Source organism: Tachyglossus aculeatus, chromosome Y1, assembly GCF_015852505.1.
Source record: "Tachyglossus aculeatus isolate mTacAcu1 chromosome Y1, mTacAcu1.pri, whole genome shotgun sequence".
Taxonomy (NCBI): domain Eukaryota; kingdom Metazoa; phylum Chordata; class Mammalia; order Monotremata; family Tachyglossidae; genus Tachyglossus; species Tachyglossus aculeatus.
Window position 1 is genome coordinate 32,510 of NC_052093.1, and position 18,845 is coordinate 51,354.

General features: G+C 47.5%; 1 protein-coding gene across 1 annotated transcript; it reads right to left on the reverse strand.

The window, feature by feature from the left end:
* Positions 1-1,368: 1,368 nt before the first annotated feature.
* Positions 1,369-2,494, reverse strand: LOC119946650 (heterogeneous nuclear ribonucleoprotein A0-like). Its single transcript, XM_038768067.1, has one exon. The coding sequence runs from the start codon at positions 2,281-2,283 to the stop codon at positions 1,369-1,371; it is 915 nt and encodes a 304-aa protein (XP_038623995.1). The 5' UTR covers positions 2,284-2,494.
* Between the last annotated feature and the right edge of the window lie 16,351 nt (positions 2,495-18,845).

The window sequence follows — 18,845 nt, forward strand, 5'->3', positions numbered from 1 at the left end:
TACGCTATATAACTGGCTCCTGAATTACTGGCACACTTAGCTGGCTCACAATCTTAGTAGGTTGGGGCAGGGGCCTAAGCTAGGCACCGCAGTTTTACATTTTCAGTTTAGATGGGAGTCCAAGCAGCTGTAATAGGTATTTGGGATCCACAGCCTTGAGAAGTGAATCTTTAGTTACATTCTGGTTTGCAACTATTTCAGGTCCACGGGTTATTTTGATAACCAGTTTCCAAACCTAATGCAATTATTCAAACCGGTACACTTTTACCGCACACCGCAGACAGGGCCAATCTGCCACTAGATGGTGCTACTTCGGTCTCCTAGAAGGTTCGGAAAGAAGAAGGAGGACATTTCAAATAAGTGTAAGAAAAAAAAAATTCTACCTGCTCCTCTGAAAATACAACTTATGCATTTAGATTCAGGGTGATTCATCCTCACCTGTTATGATCCATTTTAAATTTGAGGCCTGAAACTAAGCCACCTGAAAACTTTAACAATATATGTATAGATGACACAAGCATAACAAACGATTTCTTCAAAACTACATGGTACATACGTTCACAAAATTTACTAAAAAAAAAATTCAACCAGGGGGGCAAGCAACCCACATCATACAGGATAGTGGATGGCAATTGAAAAGTGTGAATGAATTATTTTAAACACAAACCACATCCACCCTGACATGCTTTGTCAGTAAGGGACAAAATCCAGTAAAACCCTAACTAGCAAGGTACCACATAGGGCAGTCAGGACCTTTTAAAGTTCCTCTGAGTACATTTCAAATGGTAAAAAAAACCCATACAACCAAAAAACAAAAACATAAAAAAATCATCCCTCCAAACGAAAATCCCTTAAAACATTCGGAAGGGTTGCTAGGAAAAAGAAGTTACACAGTTACGGTCAATCATAATGATTTATTAAAAACAAACGTAAATACGATTTGTGTTTTACAACTTTCAAAATTCCAGTTATGGGATTAGATTATATTTCTAGGAAATGCAGTAGCCAGGTATCAAGTTGTTACAACAAAGTCCCTCCCTCTTGTTCCCACCCTCCCACGCGGGTTTTGCTACAGAATCAGCAAGACCTCCCTCCCCAAAACCAAACACGACACAGTTTGCTAGTATAAAAACGACCAAAGTCCAAGTAATAATAAAAAAATAGAGTCCATTAATGACTGTAACACAAAATGTGTACGTGGGGCCGAGTCCATCTTCAGTGGGGTGGAGGGTGGCAGGCGAACGGGCAACCCCTATTCCCAAGGGGCTACCGCTGACGACCTAGGCCCCGCGAGGTGAGTGATCGAACTTATAGGAGTTGACCCCGGGTTGGGCTTTTAGCCCCACGGAACGCCCTCGCCTACCCCTCTTAGAAAGAGCTGCCCCCATAGCCCCCGCCACCCCCGCCGCAGCCACCCCGGTAGGGTCCACTGTTACTGCGGCCGCCCCAACTGCCGCCGCCGCCGCCGCCCCCGCTCTTCATGGGCCCGTACGAGGACTGGTGCTGGCTGTAGCTGCCGAAGCCGCCGAACCCGTTGCCGTGGTCGCCTCCGCCGTACGAGGAGCCGCCGCCACTATAGGCGTTATAGCCACCACCGCCCCTAGTATAGCCGTCGTAGCTGTTGTAACCGCCGCCACCGCCCTTGGACAGGCCGTTCTGGTCGCGGCCGCCGCCGCCGCCGCGGCCCCGGCCCCCCCGGCCCCCCCGGCCCGGCCTGGGGCCGCCGCCGCCGCCGCCGCCCGGGTGGATGTCCTCCTTGGGCACGGCCTTCTTCACCTCTACGCGGTGGCCGTGGATCGGGTGGAACTTGACCACGGCCGCCTTGTCCGCCGCGTCGTGACTCTGGAAATAGACGAAGCCGAAGCCTCGCTTCTTGCCCGACTGCTTGTCGGCGATGATCTCGGCCTTCTCCACGGGGCCGAACTGCGAGAAGTGCTCAACCAGGTCGTCCTCGGCCACGTCGCCCTTCAGCCCGCCGACGAACAGCTTCTTCACCTTGGCGTGGGCGCCGGGCCGGGCCGAATCCTCGCGCGACACGGCCCGCTTCAGCTCCACCGTGTTGCCGTCCACGGCGTGCGGCGAGGCGGCCATGGCGGCGTCGGCCTCCTCCACGTTGGAGTAGGTCACGAAGCCGAAGCAGCGGGAGCGCTTGGTCTGGGGGTTGACCACCACCACGCAGTCCGTCAGCGTCCCGAAGGCCTCGAAGTGGCCGCGCAGGCCCGACTCGCTCGTCTGCACATTCAGGCCGCCGATGAACAGTTTACACAGCTGCGAGTTCTCCATTTCCGCGGCCCCGGCCTTCCCCACTCCCGGCAAGAGCCGCAGATTCGTTGCCCTCGCTCTTGCTTCTCCTGCCCAGCCCGGCTGCCGCCGCCCGTCACCCTCTCGGAACGGGGAACAGGGGAAAAAGGTCGGGAGCCGGTCCGCAGGAAGGCGCCGAAGAAAGTGCGAGGACACACTTGGCCCCAACCGCCACCTCTTCCTCCTTTTCCCGTTCTCGGCAACGCACAAAGAGAACGCTAGACGCGCGCGCCCCCGCGCCGTGGTGCGCGTCACCGCCGACGCCCGCTGTACCCCTTTCCGCTGGCCAATCCCCGCCTCCCTGATGCTCGCCCCGCCCTTCGGTGTCGTGACCCACAGCACAACGCTCCTTCCTTTTCCTCTTAGTTGCGCGCTTACCTGACTTTATCGCAGGCTGCGGTAGCACTAGCAATCTCCGTCGCATGCTACTGCGGCTTTTCACCTTCCCGTTTCTTCTCCCGTTCGAGTCGTGCCCTGCCCCTTCCCTCCGGCTGCGCGGTTTGGCGGCTGACGTTCGCGCCACTTCCTTGATGGACTCGGAGTTCAGCCAGTCAGGCAATCGTATTTATTGAGCGCGCATTGCGTTAATAGTCGTGTACTAAGCGCTTGGGAGATATATGAAAGTGAATATAATAGTTCACAATATTAAAGTGAACTAATTCACTGTCCACAACAGCCTTACAGTCTAGAGGGAGAAGACAGACACTAATATAAATAAATTATAGATATGTACATAATAATGATGGCATATGTTAAGCGCTTCCTATGTGCCAAGCACTATTCTAAACACTGAGGAAGGTGCAAGGTAATCAGATTGTCCACGTGAGGGCTCACAGTCTTAATCCCCATTTTACAGATGAGGTAACATACACAGAGAAGTCAAGTGTCTTGCCCAGAAACACACAGCTGAACTAAGTGCTGTGGGGCTGGGAGGGGTGGCAGGGGGAATGAATAAATGGAGCAAGTCAGGGCAACGCAGAAGGAAGTCGAAGAAAAGGAAAAGAAGGCTTAGAGAAGGCTTCGTGGAGGAGATTTTCCTTCAATAAGGCTTTTAAGCCGAGGAGAGTAATTTTCTTTCCGATATGAGGAAGGAGGGTGATCCAGGCCAGAGGCTGGACGTGGATCAGGGGTCAGCAGTGAGATAGATGAGATCGAGGTATAATGAGGTTAGGATTAGGTTAGGGAAGTGTGGGCGGGGCAGGGAGTAGCGAGATAAGAGCTGGCAAGGTGATAGACTGCTTTGAAGCCAGTGATACAGAGGTGGATGAGCAATCACTGGAGATTTTTGAAGAGTGGGGAAACATTGCCTGAACGTTTCTGTATTAAAATGATCCAGACAACAAAGTGAAGCATGGACTGGAGAAGGGAGAGACAGGAGGCTGGGTGGTCAGCAAGGAGGCTGATCCAGACTGATTAGGATGAGTGATTATATTTTACACGGTAGCAGTGTGGATTCATTCATTCAATCGTATTTATTGAGCTCTTACTGTGTGCAGAGCACTGTACTAAGCGATTGGAAAGTACAAGTTGGCAACATATAGAGACGGTCCCTACCCAACAGTGGGCTCATAGTCTAGAAGCTGGAGGATGGAGAGGAAGAGGGCGGAGGCCAACTCTGGGTTCATTTGGCCTCGGTGCCTTCCTTCCAGATTGGTGCAGTGGCCTCCCTCTGTTCAAAGTCAATCACTGGGGAAGATGACAAGGAAGAGGAGGATGAGGAGAGTAAAGAGAAGGAGGAGGATGACCACAGGGAGGGGGAAGAAGCTCACTGTGGACAGGAATGTGTATTATATTCTCCCAAGGGCTTAGTACAGTGCATTGTACTCAGTAAGTGCTCAATAAATACGATTGAATGAATGAAGAGGGCAGTTGGTGGCTAAGCGATGCAAGCTTTGGTGGCCACCGTTCCCCAGAGGCTTCGCTTGGGCCACCTCATATTTAGGGCTTTTTGAAAATGGGTTGTAGGAGAGAGAGGCCATGCCCATGCCCCATTTTTGTCCCCTAAATTAACAACCTTGCCGGGGGCAGGACTAGGGGGATTACTTCCTCAAGACTTTGGGAGCCCCGATCTTCTATGCAGGTAGGTCATTCATAATAATGATAATAATGGTGGTATTTGTTAAGCTTTTACTATGTGTCAAGCATTGTTCTAAACACTGGGGTAGATACAAGGTGATCAGGTTGTTCCATGTGGGGCTCAGTCTTAATCCCCATTTTACAGCTGAGGTAATTGAGGCACAGAGAAGTTAAGTGACTTGCCCATAGCCACACAGCTGACTAGTTGTGGAGCCGGTGTTAGAACTTCTGACTGTCAAGCCCAGGCTCTTTGCACTAAGCCATGCTGCTTCTCATGGATTCATTCATTAATTCATTATTCATTCATTTGTATTTATTGAGCACTTTATGCAGAAGACTGTATGAAGCATTTGGGAGATTCATTCATTCATTCAATTGTATTTATTGAGAGCTTACTGTATGCAGAGCACTGTACTAAGCGCTTTGGAAGTACAAGTTGGCAACATATAGAGATGGTCCCTACCCAACAACGGGCTCACAGTCTATAAGGGGGAGACAGACAACAAACAAAACATGTGGACAGGTGTCAAGTCGTAAGAATAAATAGAATTAAAGTTAAATTCATTCATTCATTCGATCATATTTATTGAGCTCTTACTGTGTGCAGAGCACCGTACTAAACACTTGGGAAGTAGAAGTTGGCAATATATGAAGATGGTCCCTACCCAACAACAGCCTCACAGACTAGAAGAGGGAGACACACAACAGAACAAAACGTGTACAGGTGTCAAGTCATCAGAATAAATAGAAGAAAAGGTAGATGCACCTCATTAACAAAATAAATGGAATAGTAAATATGGACCAGTAAAATAAATAGAGTAATAAATGTGTACAAACATATATACAGGTGCATTGGGGAGGTGAAGGATGTAGGGTGGGGGATCCCTACAGAGGAAAAAGGGGGCTCAGTCTGGGAGGGCCTACTGGAGTAGGTGAGCTCTCAGCAGGGCTTTGAAGAAAGGAAGAAAGCTAATGGATGTACGGAGGGAGGGCATTCCAAGCCAGGGGGAGGACGTGGGCCAGGGGTCGACAGTGGTACAGGTGAGAATGAGGTACAGTGAGGAGGTTAGCGGCAGAGGAGCGGAGGATGCGGGCTGGGCTGTAGAAGGATAGAAGGGAGGTGAGGTAGGAGGGGGAGAGGTGATGGAGAGCCTTGAAACCGAGAGTGAGGAGTTTTTGCTTGATGCTTAGGTTGACTGGCAGCCACTGGAGATTTTTGAGGAGGGGAGTAACATACCCGGAGCTCTTGCCCATCCGGGCAGCAGCGTGAAGTATAGACTGAAGTGGGGAGGGACAGGAGGATGGGAGATCAGACAGGAGGCTGATGCAGTAATCCAGTCGGGATAAGATGAGGGATTGGACAAGCAAGGTAGCGGTTTGGATGGAGAGGAAAGGGCAGATCTTGGCGATGTGGCGGAGGTGAGACCGGCAGGTTTTGGTGATGGATTGAATGTGAGGGGTGAACGAGAGAGCAGGGTCAAGGATGACACCAAGGTTGTGGGCTTGTGAGATGGGAAGGGTGGTAGTGCCATCTACAGTGATGGGTAAGTCAGGGAGAGGCAGGGTTTGGGAGGGAAGATAAGGAGTTCAGTCTTGGACATATTGACTTTTAGATGGTGGCCAGACACCCAGATGGAGATGTCCTGAAGGCAGGAGGAGACCTGAGCCTGAAGGGAGGGAGAGAAAGCCGGGGCAGAGATGTAGATTTGGGTGTCATCAGCGTAGAGATGATAGTTGAAGCCATGGGAGCGAATGAGTTCACCAAGGGAGTGAATGTAGATAGAGAACAGAAGGGGACCAAGACCTGATCCTTGAGGAACCCCTACAGTAAGGGGATGGGAGGGGGAAGAGGAGCCCGCAAAGGAGACTGAGAATGAATGTCCGGAGAGATGAGGAGAACCAGGAGAGGACAGAGTCTGTGAAGCCAAAGTTGGATAGCGTATTGAGGACAAGGGGGTGGTCCATAGTGTCCAAGACAGCTGAGAGGTCGAAGAAGATTAGGATAGAGTTGGAGCCGTTGGATTTGGCAAGAAGGAGATCATTGGTGACCTCTGACAGGGCAGTTTCAGTGGAACATAGAGGATGGAAGCTAGATTGGAGGGGGTCGAGGAGAGAGTTGTCATTGAGGAATCCGAGGCAGCGGGTGTAGAAGACTCGTTCAAGGAGCTTGGAAAGGAATAGTAGGAGGGAGATGGGGTGAAAACTAGAAGGGGAGGTGGGGTCAAGAGAGGGTTTTTTTAGGATAGAGGAGACATGGGCATGTTTGAAGGCAGAGGGGAAGGAACCAGTGGAGAGTGAGCAGTTGAAGATGGAAGTTAAGGAGGGGAGGAGGGAAGGGGTGAGAGATTTCATAAGATGAGAGGGAATGGGGTCAGAAGCACAGGTGGCTGGAGTAGTACTTGAGAGGAGGGAGAAGATCTCATCTGAGGGTACTGCTGGGAAGGATGGGAGAGTAGCGGAGAGGGTACTGCTGGGAAGGATGGAAGCGTAGCAGAAAGGGTTGAGAGCAGTGGGGTTGGAGAAGGCAGAAGAGTGACTTTGGGGAGCTCAGACTTGATGAAGTTAATTTTACTAATGAAGTAGGAGGCCAGATCGTTGTGAGTGTGTGATGGAGGAGGGTGAGGAATAGGGGGCCAGAGAAGGGAGTTAAATGTATGGAAGAGCTGACGGGAATGATGGGCATGGGTGTCAATAAGGGAGGAGAAATAGTTTTGTCTGTCAGAGGAGAGGGCAGAGTTAAGGCAGGAAAGGATAAACTTGCAGTGAACAAGGTTGACTTGGTGTTTAGACTTTCGCCAGCAGTGTTCAGCAGCTTGAGCATAAGAGCGAAGGAGGAGGACAGTGGCAGTGATCCAGGGCTGTGGGTTAGTGGTACGAAAGCAGTGAATGGATAGGGGAGTGAGCGATAACCGGGGTCCCAGGACTTCAGGTGGCGGTTGGTTATTGGTTGTTGCTGGTAAGGTAAGTCAAGACCTTGCCAGTCACAGTTTCCCTGCAACTAATTAGTATACATATTCAGTGACAGTAATGCACATGCAAGAGCTAATCAGCATATATATTCAGTGATAGTAATACTACTACTACTCCTAATAATAATGATGGTATTTGCTAAGCATGTATATGCATGAGCAGGATTAAGGCTTGACTACACCTTCACACCTACTTTGCCCAACCCAGGCAGTTTCCAGCCATTCACTGGCCTCTTCACTGCCAAGTCCCCAACCCAGGCAGTTTCCAGCCATTCACTGGCCTCTTCACTGCCAAGTCCCCAAGGACAATTCAACCATCTTCTCAAGGCTCTCCTAGTTCCTGGCCTTTTCATTCTCAACCACCCAAAGACAATTCAGCCATCTTCTTTGGGTATCACTGTATTAAGTTGTTATTGCTGTCGTTTACCTCACCAACCCCACCATGACCCTTCAATCCCCTCCTTCCTGTCAGCCCATTTTAGTACTCATCTCCCACCTTACCTCCCCTGCCCAATCTGCCACCTAACCTCTCCCCTTCCCTTGCGCCTCCCCCACCCCTCTTCCCAGCCCCGTCTTCCTACCTTGAATGACAGAGCTTAAAACAGTGTTTGACACATAGCAAGTGCTTAACAAATATGATTATTATTATTATTCTGTCTCAATGCCACCATTCATCTCCCTCCCCCCACGCTGGCCCCTGTCAACTTACTTCCATCCAAATCGTCCCCACCCCTCATGTTGTTCCCTCCTCCACTCCCCCCTCGACAGCTTCATCCAAGTGTGGTGTTGGAAACTCTGCTCCATCATGAGGAAGCTTCACTTTTTTTTTAATGGCATTTATTAAGCGCTTACTATGTCCAAAGCACTGTTCTAAGCGCTGGGGGGTTACAAGGTGATCAGGTTGTCCCACGGGGGGCTCACAGTCTTAATCCCCATTTTACAGATGAGGTAACTGAGGCACAGAGAAGTGAAGTGACTTGCCCAAAGTCACACAGCTGACAATTGGTGGAGCCGGGAATTGAACCCATGACCTCTGACTCCAAAGGCCGTGTTCTTTCCACTGAGCCAAGCTGCTTCTCTAATCCTTGACCTGTTCCTGACTTGGTCACTCCTTATCACCATCACTGAAATCTGGGTCTCCCAATCTCCTCTACTGCTCTCTCCAGAGGGGGCTTCCTCTTTTCCTACTTCCCCTCTGGGAAAGGAGGAGGTGTTGGCTTCCTTCTCCACACTCCAGTACCACTTTCACAACATTCTACCTCCTCCATCCCTTTCTTTCCCTTCCTTTGAAGCCTACATCATCTGCTTCTACCACCTACTCCAGGTTTTAGTAACTGTCATCTACCATCCCCAGGTCCCACCTCCAACTTCTTTAACTATTTTGATCCCTTTCTCAGATTCTTTCACTCTTTCTCCATGCCCACATTAATCCTTGGGGGCTTCAGTATCCACATAGACATTGCTGATGACCCTTCTGCTGACCACCTTCTATCACTCCTCAACTTTGCTGACCTGCTCCACCTCACCCCACCCACACTCCAACTTGGACACACTAGATCTCATCATCTCTAACTGCACAATCTCTGCCCTCACCAATTCTGAAATCCATCTATCTGATCACAATCTCCTCACTAGCCTCCTCTCCCACACACCCCTTCCCCATAAATCCATACTATTCCCCCTCAGAGACCTCTGATCTTTTGACTCCATCTAATATGCACAACTCATCATGCCCCACTTGGCCTCCATATCCCAAACTACTCTCCTTTGATAATCAAATAGACATTTTCAACACTACCCTCCCTATTGAACTCAACTCACTTGCTCATGTAGCCCTTTGTCAATCTCGGACTACTAACATATAGCCCTGGGTCATCAGCACAGTCTGCCTTCTTTGCTCTTGTGCATGAGGTGCAGAGCAAGGCTGGTGGAAATCTAAATATCAGGCCAACTTCCTTCATTTATCCTTGCATGCTCTCCTCTGCCAGCAAAATTATTTCTCCCTCCTTATTAATACCCTTGCCCTTGCCAGTTGTTCCAAACAATTAACTCCTTCATCAGGCCCCTGCCCCCGCATCCCCCCATCTCTTGACCAGTGACCTAGCCACCTACTTTATTAAGAAGATTGTCATTCTCAGGCCTGGGTTCCTTAAAATCGCCCCTGCTCCTCCTCAGCCTCTCCTCCTTCCTGCCCTCTCTTCAACTCTCCCATCTTTCCCAGTAATATCTCTAGAGGTTATGTCTTGAGTCCTCTCAAAATCCACCCCCTCCACCTGCACATACAACCCCATTCTTTGAACCCTATCGAAACACTTGTCCCCTAATTTCTTCCCTCCCTAACAGCCATCTTCAACTGTTTGCTGTTCAGTGGCTTCCTCCCCAAAGCTTACAAACATTCCCAGGTCTCCGCATCCTAAAAAAACCTTCCCTTGACCCCATGGCTTCCTCCTGTTTTTTCCCATCTCCCATCTACCATTCACCTCCAAACTCCTTGAGCAAGTTGTTTACACCTTATATTATAAACTCCTTTCCTCCAATTCACTCCTTGATTCCCTCCAATCTGGCTTCCATTCCCTTCACTCTACAGAAACCACCCCACAAAGGTCACCAATGATCTGCTTCTTAACAAATTCAATGGCCTCTACTGCATTCTAATCCTCCTCAATCTCTCAGCTGTCTTCAACACTGGAAACATTAACCAACCTTGGCTTCACTGACGCTGTCATCTCCTGGTTCTTCTATCTCTCTGGCCATTACCTCTCTGTCTTCTTTGCAGGCTAAATTAGGCACCCTAACTGAGGGGGTCCTTCAAGGCTCTGTGGGTCCCCTTCTATTCTCCATCTACACCCACTCCCTTGGAAAATTATTTTGCTCCCATGGCTTCAACTACCAACTCTATGCAGATAATACCCAAATCTACATCTCCAGGCCTTATCTCTCTCCCTCTCGGCAGTCTCTCATTTCCTCCTGCCTTCAAGACATCTCTACTTGGATGTCCTTCGGTCACCTCAAGCTTAATGTGTCCAAAATGGAACTCCGTATCTTCCCACCAAAACCCTTTCCTCCCACTGACTTTCTCATCACTGTAGATGGCACCTCCATCCTTCCCATCTCACAAGTCCGTAAACTTGGTGTTATCCTTGACAACACACATATTCAAGCCATTACTAAATCCTGTTGGTTCAACCATCACAACATTACTAAAACCTGCATTTTTGCCCTATCCAAACTGCTACTATGTTAATACAAACATTAATCCTAACCCTTCTGCATTACTGCATCAGTTTTCTTGCTGACCTCCCAGCCTATTGTCTTTCCCCACTCCAGTCCATATTTCACTCTGCTGTACAGATCATTTTCCTATAAAAATGCTTTGGACACATTTCTCCTCTCCTCAAGAAACTCCAGTGGTTGTCCATCCACCTCCACATCAAAAAAAATCCTAACTATTGGCTTTAAAACACTCAATCGCCTTGCCTCATCCTACCTCACCTTGCTACTCTTCTACTATCACCCAGTTCACACACTTTGCTCCCCTAATGCTAACCTTCTTACTGTGCCACAATCTTGTCTATCTCACTGTCGATGCTTACCCATGTCCTTCCTCTGGCCTGGAATGCCATCCCTTCTCAAATGTGACAGACAATTACTCTCCCTGCTTTCAAGGACACATCACCCTTTTCTTTTCTTACACTCCCCTCTGCATTGCCCTGACTTGCTCACTTTGCTTATCTTCCCTCCCAGCCCCTCAGCTTTTATGTACATATCTGTAATTTGCTTATATTAACACCTGAATCCCCTTGTCTAGACTGTAAGCTCATTTGGGCAGAGAATGTTTCTGAATTATACTCTCCCAAGCATTTAGTACAGTGGGCTGCACCCAGTAAGTGCTCAATAAACACGATTGAATGAATGAATGAATGAATGAATGAGTGAATAGTAAAATGGGAGGTCAGCAAGGAGGCTGATACATTAATCAAAGGGGGATAGGATAAGTGATTGGATTAAGGTGGTAGCAGTGAATGGAGAAAAAAGGGCAGATTTCAGTGATGTTGTCAAGGTGGAATTGACAGTATGTAGTGATGGATTAAATATTTGGGTTGATTGAGAGGGAGGAATCAAGGATAATGCCAAGGTTATGGGCTCGTAAGGCTGGAAGGAGCGTGGTGCTTCCTACAGTGATGGGAAAGTGAGAGGGAGGACAAGGTTTGAGTGGAAAGATAAGAAGAGAAGCAGCATGGCTCAGTGGAAAGAGCACGGGCTTTGGAGTCAGAGGTTATGGGTTCAAATTTCACTCTGCCAATTGTCAGCTGTGTGGGTTTGGGCAAGTCGCTTAACTTCTCTGTGCCTCAGTTCCCTCATCTGTAAAATGGGGATTAAGACTGTGAGCCCCCTGTGGGACAACCTAATCACCTTGTAACCTTCCCAGCACTTAGAACAGTGCTTTGCATATAGTAAGTGTTTAATAAATGCCATAAAAAGATTAGTTTTAGGCATTTTAAAGTTAGAGGTGATGAGGGAAATCCAAGGTGAGGTGTCTTGAAGGCAGGAGGAAATGTGAGCCTATATAAAGGGAGGGAGATCAGGCCTGGAGATGTAAATTTGGGTATCATCCACATAGTAATAGTTGAAACCTTGAGAGCAAATTAATTCTCCAAGGGAGAGGGTGTAGATGGAGAATAGAAGGGGACCCAGAACTGAATCTTGAGGGACCCCCACGTGTAGGGGGTGAAAGGTAGAGGAGGAGCCCATAAGATTGAGAATGAATAGCCAGAGAGATTGGAAGAGAACCAGGAGAGGGCAGAATCAGTAAAGCCAAGGTTGGATAATGTTTCCAGTAGAAGGGCGTGGTCAACAGTGTAGAGGGCAACTGAGATGTAAAAGGTTTATGATGGAGTAGAGGCCATTGGATTTGACAAGAAGGAGATCAATTGGTGACCTTCAAAAGGGTAGTTTCTGTGGAGTGAAGGGGAACAAATCCAGATTGGAGAGGGTCAAGGAGAGATTTGGACGAAAGGAATTTGAGACAGTGGGTATAGACAATTCTCAAGGAATTTGGAGAGGAATGGTAGGATTCTGATGGGGTGATAACTGGAGGGAGCCATGGGGTCAAGGAATGTTATTTTTAGGGCAGGGGAGAAATGGGCGTGTTTGAAACCTCTGAGAAAGAAGCCATTGGAGAGCAAACAGTTGAAAATGGCTGTTAGAGAGGGAAGAAGGGAGGAGGCAAGTGTTTTGATAAGGTGCGAAGGATTAGGGTCAGATGCGCAGGTGGAGGGGGTGGATTTTGAAAGAAGACAGGAGATCTTCTCTAGGAAAAATGGGAGAGTTGAAGAAGGGTAGGAGTGAGTAGGGACTTGCAGGGGGGCTGGGGAGATTTTAGGGAGATTACACCTGATAGATGGTTTCTTGCTCCCGCTGTCTGGGAAAGGGCTTTGAGTGCCATTCTGAAAACATTGCAAGAAAGCCCCTTGACAATGATTACAAACAATGGTTGAAAATTTCCTGCCTACTACTTCACAGCAATCCCTTAAGCCATCCAGGGAGAACAGTTGACTAAATAAGAATGGACCTGTGTTGTTTCCTTAGTCCCACATATTGCCTATAAAGAAAGGTGACATTTGATGTGATTTGTTCACAAGCATGTTGAAGTATTTGAATCCATCCCCTTGAATTGGGAGATCACAATGAACCACTCAAACACCTCAGAGAAGCTAGTGCTCCACACTGAGTGGTGAAGTGTTAATTGATTTAGTACTAGGGAGATGTGCCAAGCTGCTTTACAGAAAGCTGATCTTGGCTCTACACTGACCTGACCTTGGCAGGCTGCCCTTCCCCCTCCCTAAAACTACCAGTCCATAGTGATGTATACTCAGCACTCATGTACCTAGGCATAGTTATATTTGTGTAATAGAGAAGCAGTGTGGCCTAATGCGAAGAGCCCAGAGCTGTGAGTCAGAAGGCCTGGATTCTACTCCTGGTTCTACCACTTGTCTGCTGAGTAACCTTGGGCAAATCACCTCACTTCTCTATGTCTCAGTTACCTCATCTGTAAAATGGGGTTTCAATCTTACTCCCTCCTAGTTAGATTGTGAGCCTAATGAGGGACGGGGCTGTGTCCACCTGATTAACTTAAATATACTTAGGACAGTGCTTGGCACATAGTAAGCACCTAACAAGTACCATAATAATTATAATTAGTATTATTATCATATTCTTTATTATTATTCAATTTATTTGGTTTTTATTCTGATGCTTTGTGCTTCTGACCATAAACTTCTTTTTGCTCTGAGCCTTAATCAGCATTATCCCTCCTACTTTTCCACTCCTCTCACTACACCTCAGCTCACATTATTCCTTCTCAAACTAATTTACTAACTGTGCCTTTTCCTCTTCTGTTCCTACTCTCCCATTTCTCTTTATGCCTGCCACCCCCAGAACTCTCTCCTTCATCATACCTAGCAGACCACAACTCTCCCTCTCTTCCCCAACAACTGAACACAGTGTTCACCCCATGGACTATCCTTGGCCCTTCCATTTCAGCTGAGGAACTCTCTGCCTGTCCCCATTGTCCTCTGTGCTCACCAGACCTGGTATAAACGCCTCTTATGTGTCTCTTCAGGCCCCCTTCAACTCCAGCAGAATGAAACATCTGGTAATGGCAGCCTCTCCTCCCTTTTCATCCTCAGCTCACTTCTATAAAGGTGAGAAATCTCTCTGCTTCCCCACAGTGTGTTTGTGCACTGGCCACCCTCCCTTCCTGGGAATAAGTACCAGTTCCCTTCCAAACCATCAAGGAGACTCTATCCCGTTTTGCTTTCCATTACCCTTGTGAGAAAGAGAACCTCACCAGCACCAGTAGGTCATCTTACGGTATGGTCAGGCAACATGTCTGCTAATTCATTCATTCATTCAATCATATTTATTGAGTGCTTACTGTGTGCAGAGCATTGTACTAAGCGCTGTTGCATTGTACTCTCTGTAGTACTTGGTACATTACTCTGCTAATAGTAAATGCTTGATAAATACCATTGGTTGTTTGATTGATTAAAATCTCGGGAAGGGTATTGGCTGTGGTAGCCGTTGCATTAGATTTGGGAATGCTGTAGACTCTGAATCATGAAATTCTGCTCTTCCAGGCAGAGCTCCCAACTGACTTTTGTTTTTATTTTGTGTATTGGTCCTTGCATGACCTTTCCCCCACATTTGTTCACAGATTATGAGTCCCTTGAAGGGGAGGGTTCATATCTAATTCCTGCTTTCATACTCTTTCCAAGCTTTTACTCGACATATAGGAAGCACTAAGTAAATACTGTTACTGCTACTATCCTCCCCATAATCCAGGTCCACCTGAAATCACATTTCCTCCAGAGGCCTTCCTTGATTAATTTCTAATCTTATCTTACATCCCCCCAACTTCCACTTACACACTTTGCTAACTAAGCATTCATGTACTCTTAACCTCTTCTTACACTTTTGAACCTATAATATACCCTATGTTTTAAGCAATAGTTTATGTACATATTTCTTTTCCCTTCTTTCCCCTATCTCTTACATATTTTCATGTATGACTCACCCATTAGATTGGAAACTTCTTGAGGACAGTGTTTACTTTTACTAACTTGCACCTCACAAGTGCTTAGTACTCTGTGCTTCAAGTGCTCAGAGAAGCAGTATGGCCTCATGGAAAGAGCACTGGCCTGGGAGTCGGAGGACCTGGTTTCCAAACCGGCTCCTCCACCTATCAGCCGCAAAATGGGGATTCAATACATGTTCATCCTCCTTCTGAGATTGTGAACCCCATGTAGGACCTGATTATCTTTCATTTATCCCAGTTTGTAGTACAGTAGTAGTAGTAGTAGTAGTAGTAGTAGTAGTAGTAGTGGTGGAAGGACAGTTCTTGGTAAACAGTAGATGCTTAATCATTACTACTGATTGATTTTGCTTTCATTATTTGTAAACAGTTTTTGTTTGTATCTCCTATTAAAATATAAACTCTTTGAGGGCAGGGAAAGCGTGTTTTCCTACTCTTTTACTCTCCTAAACACTTAGTTTAATGAATATTTTTGATTGATTATTGGTTTTAGACCAGATTTGTAACCTTATGACTGTCATGTTAAAACCAACCAATTAATAGCAAAGCTGAATTCAAAACAAACAAACAACTAACTGGAATGCTGTAGGCCCCCTTGTCCACCTCCAGTGGTGAAGGGGCTTTTAGGATTGGGGTGAAATGGGACTGGCCAGACAGCCACTAAATAAAACATTAGGCAAGGAGCCCAGAGCCTCAACTCACAGCAAGATTCATTCATTCATTCATTCATTCAATCATATTTATTGAATGCTTACTGTGTGCAGAGCACTGTACTAAGCGCTTGGGAAGTACAAGTTGGCAACATATAGAGACGGTCCCTAACAGCAGGCTCACAGTCTAGAAGGGGGAGACAGACAACAAAACATATAAACCAAATAAAATAAATAGAATAAATATGTACAAGGAAAATAAATATTTGAGAAGCAGCGTGGTTTAGTGGCAAGAGCCCAGTCTAATCCCAACTCCTCTACTTGTCTGCTGTGTGACCTTGGGCAAGCCACTTCACTTCTCTGGGCCTCAGTGACCTCATGGGATTACTAGAGTACAAGTCCACTAGTTTATGAGAGAGATAGAAAAGCTCGTTGGCTTTGTTCAATTCCACGAGTGTCCCTATGTGCACAGGTAAACAGTTGACATGGAAAGGGTCTTTTTCCATTACTACAGAGGTGAGCTTGTAGCACATTTTGAAATCACAGTTATAATAATGCCTTTCCGCTAAAGACACCACCACGTCCAGCTTGTCCTGCAGGCCGTCCACGGATTCCGGGATGAGCGTTTCACTGGGATTATTATACTTTTTAAATTTATTCTCAAAAAGAAACCGCAGCAATTCTTGCTCTTCCGGACATTGCTTGCCAAGAGGTATAGATTCCAGAAGTTCTTTTTCTTCTTGGGCCGTCGGCTTGTGGTGTGATTTTAAAAGGTCAAACGCTTCAAAGCAGTAGACGTCGAGCTTCAAGGCTTCTTTGTAGCTATGTGTGGCGAGGGTTCTCTTATCCAGGGCATCGTAGATTTTCCCTCATAAAAGACAAATAGAGCTCTTGATTGAGGACTGGGATATTTCCCAGTCGGAGGAGTCTTTCAAGCCACTTTCATCCTTCAAGTGTTTTTCAAATAATCTCTTGTTGATTGGTTCTTCCATGTCAAGGATATCAAGGGCTGGCTGGTGTTCTTTAGCTGCATAATGACACCTAGCTGCGATATATCGACAGGCTTCATATAACTTGTCTGGTTTGCGAGAACAAAGAGCGTGGGCTGCCCTGTGATACTGAGCCATCAGGTAGAGACACTGGGCCAGCCAATAAATGTCCTGGGGTTCCTCATGAGAGAGCGAGGCTACTTTGTCGGCCCAAAACAGGGCACTTTGAGATGGAGAGACTGCCTTTCGATCACCTTCTCCTGGAAACATTATCCAACCTAGGCTTTACTTTGTCTTCTTTTGGTTCTCCTCCTATATCTCTGGCCACTCAAACTCCTCCTCTGCCTCTTAACTGTGAGGTCCCTCAAGGTTCAGTTCTGGGTCCCCTTCTATTTTCCATCTATATCCACTCCCTTGGATAACTCCATCACTCACATGGCTTCAAACCTCAAAAGTTGCTCTCGATTAACCAGCAGTGGAAGCCCATAGAGATGCTGCAGAAGGTGAGGAAACCAACCACCTGGCCGAGGGGACTGAGCCACCGCACCAGCATCCCCGGGAATCCAGCGGAATCGCCTCTGCACAACCTCATCTTCTGAACCGGTGCGCAGAGATACTTCTGCTGCATTCTCAGAGCGTCCACGCATCCGGGGGTCTCCTTGGGCTGGGGGTCTCCCACCCCCACGGAGGGACCGCCTAGCAGGACGGCGACCGGACAAGTGGCATCCAGGCCTAAACCCAGCACTCCCTGTTTGGCATCCCGGTCTTCTCCAGAAAGGTTCCGGGAGGACCATGCTGCCGGGTGTGCTGTTGGGGCGGCTGAGGCAGCAGGGGACACTAGTGGGAGACGTGTGTGTGAATGGCCACCGGCCGCGCCCTGACCAGTTTCAGGATTGCATCTCCTATGCCCTGCAGGTAGAATCGGGGATGGTGGAACTGAGCGTCAGCCATGTGGTGGACACGCTGATTGGGAGCTGTGCGACCAGAGGCATTTGTAATGGCGAAAGGCGTCCCGTGTCCATCGTGGCCCAACGCCACCGGGATCCAACCCAGCCCACACCCTCCGCTCCTCTGCTGCTAATCTCCTCACCGTGCCTCGTTCTCGCCTGTTCCGCCGTCGACCCCCGGCCCACATCATCCCCCTGGCCTGGAATGCCCTCCCTCTGCCTATCTGCCAAGCTAGCTCTCTTCCTCCCTTCAAGGCCCTACTGAGAGCTCATCTCCTCCAGGAGGCCTTCCCAGACTGAGCCCCCTCCTTCCTCTCCCCCTCGTCCCCCTCTCCATTCCCCGTCTTACCTCCTCCTTGTACATATTTATCACTCTATTTATTCAGTTATTTATTTTACTTGTACATATCTATTCTACTTATTTCATTTTGTTAATATGTTTGGTTTTGTTCTCTGTCTCCCCCTTCTAGACTGTGAGCCCAACGTTGGGTAGGGACTGTCTCTATATGTTGCCAACTTGTACTTCCCAAGCACTTAGTACAGTGCTCTGCACACAGTAAGCGCTCAATAAATATGATTGATTGATTGATTGATTGATTGATGGCTTCAACTATCAACTCTGTGTAGATGATATCCAAATGTACATCTTCAGCTTTAATCTTTCTTCCTCTCTGAGGTCTCTCATTGGCTCCTGCCTTCAAGATGTTTCTACTTGTATGTCTTCTTGTCATCCCAAACTTAATATGTCTAAAACAAAATTCCTTATCTTCCCTCACAAAGCATGTCCTCCCCTTGACTGTTGTGTAGATCACTCTAGCTGGCACCTTCATCCTTTCTTGATGTTATCCTTCTTTCTTCTCTCTCATTCAACCCACAAATTCAGTCCATCACTAAATCCTGTTGATTCCCAAGCACTTAGTACAGTGCTCTGCACACAGTAAGTGCTCAATAAATACAACTGAATGAATGAATGAATGAATGAATGAATTCCACATTCACAGCATTGCTAAAATGTTCCCTTTCCTCTTCATCCAAACTACTATAATGTTAATACAGTCACTCATCCTATCCCTCCTGAACTACTGTATCAGTCTCATTGCTGACCTCCTAGACTTCTATCTCTCCCTTCTCCAGTTTATACATAACTCTGCTGTCCAGATTGTTTTTCTACAAAAACATTCAAGCTATATTTCTCTTCTTCTCGAGAATGTCCAGTGGTTGCTCACATATCTCCACATCAAACAGAAACTCCTCACTAGTTTCAAAGCACTCAATCACCTGGCCTCCTCCTATCTCATCCTCCCTTCTCTCGTACTGCA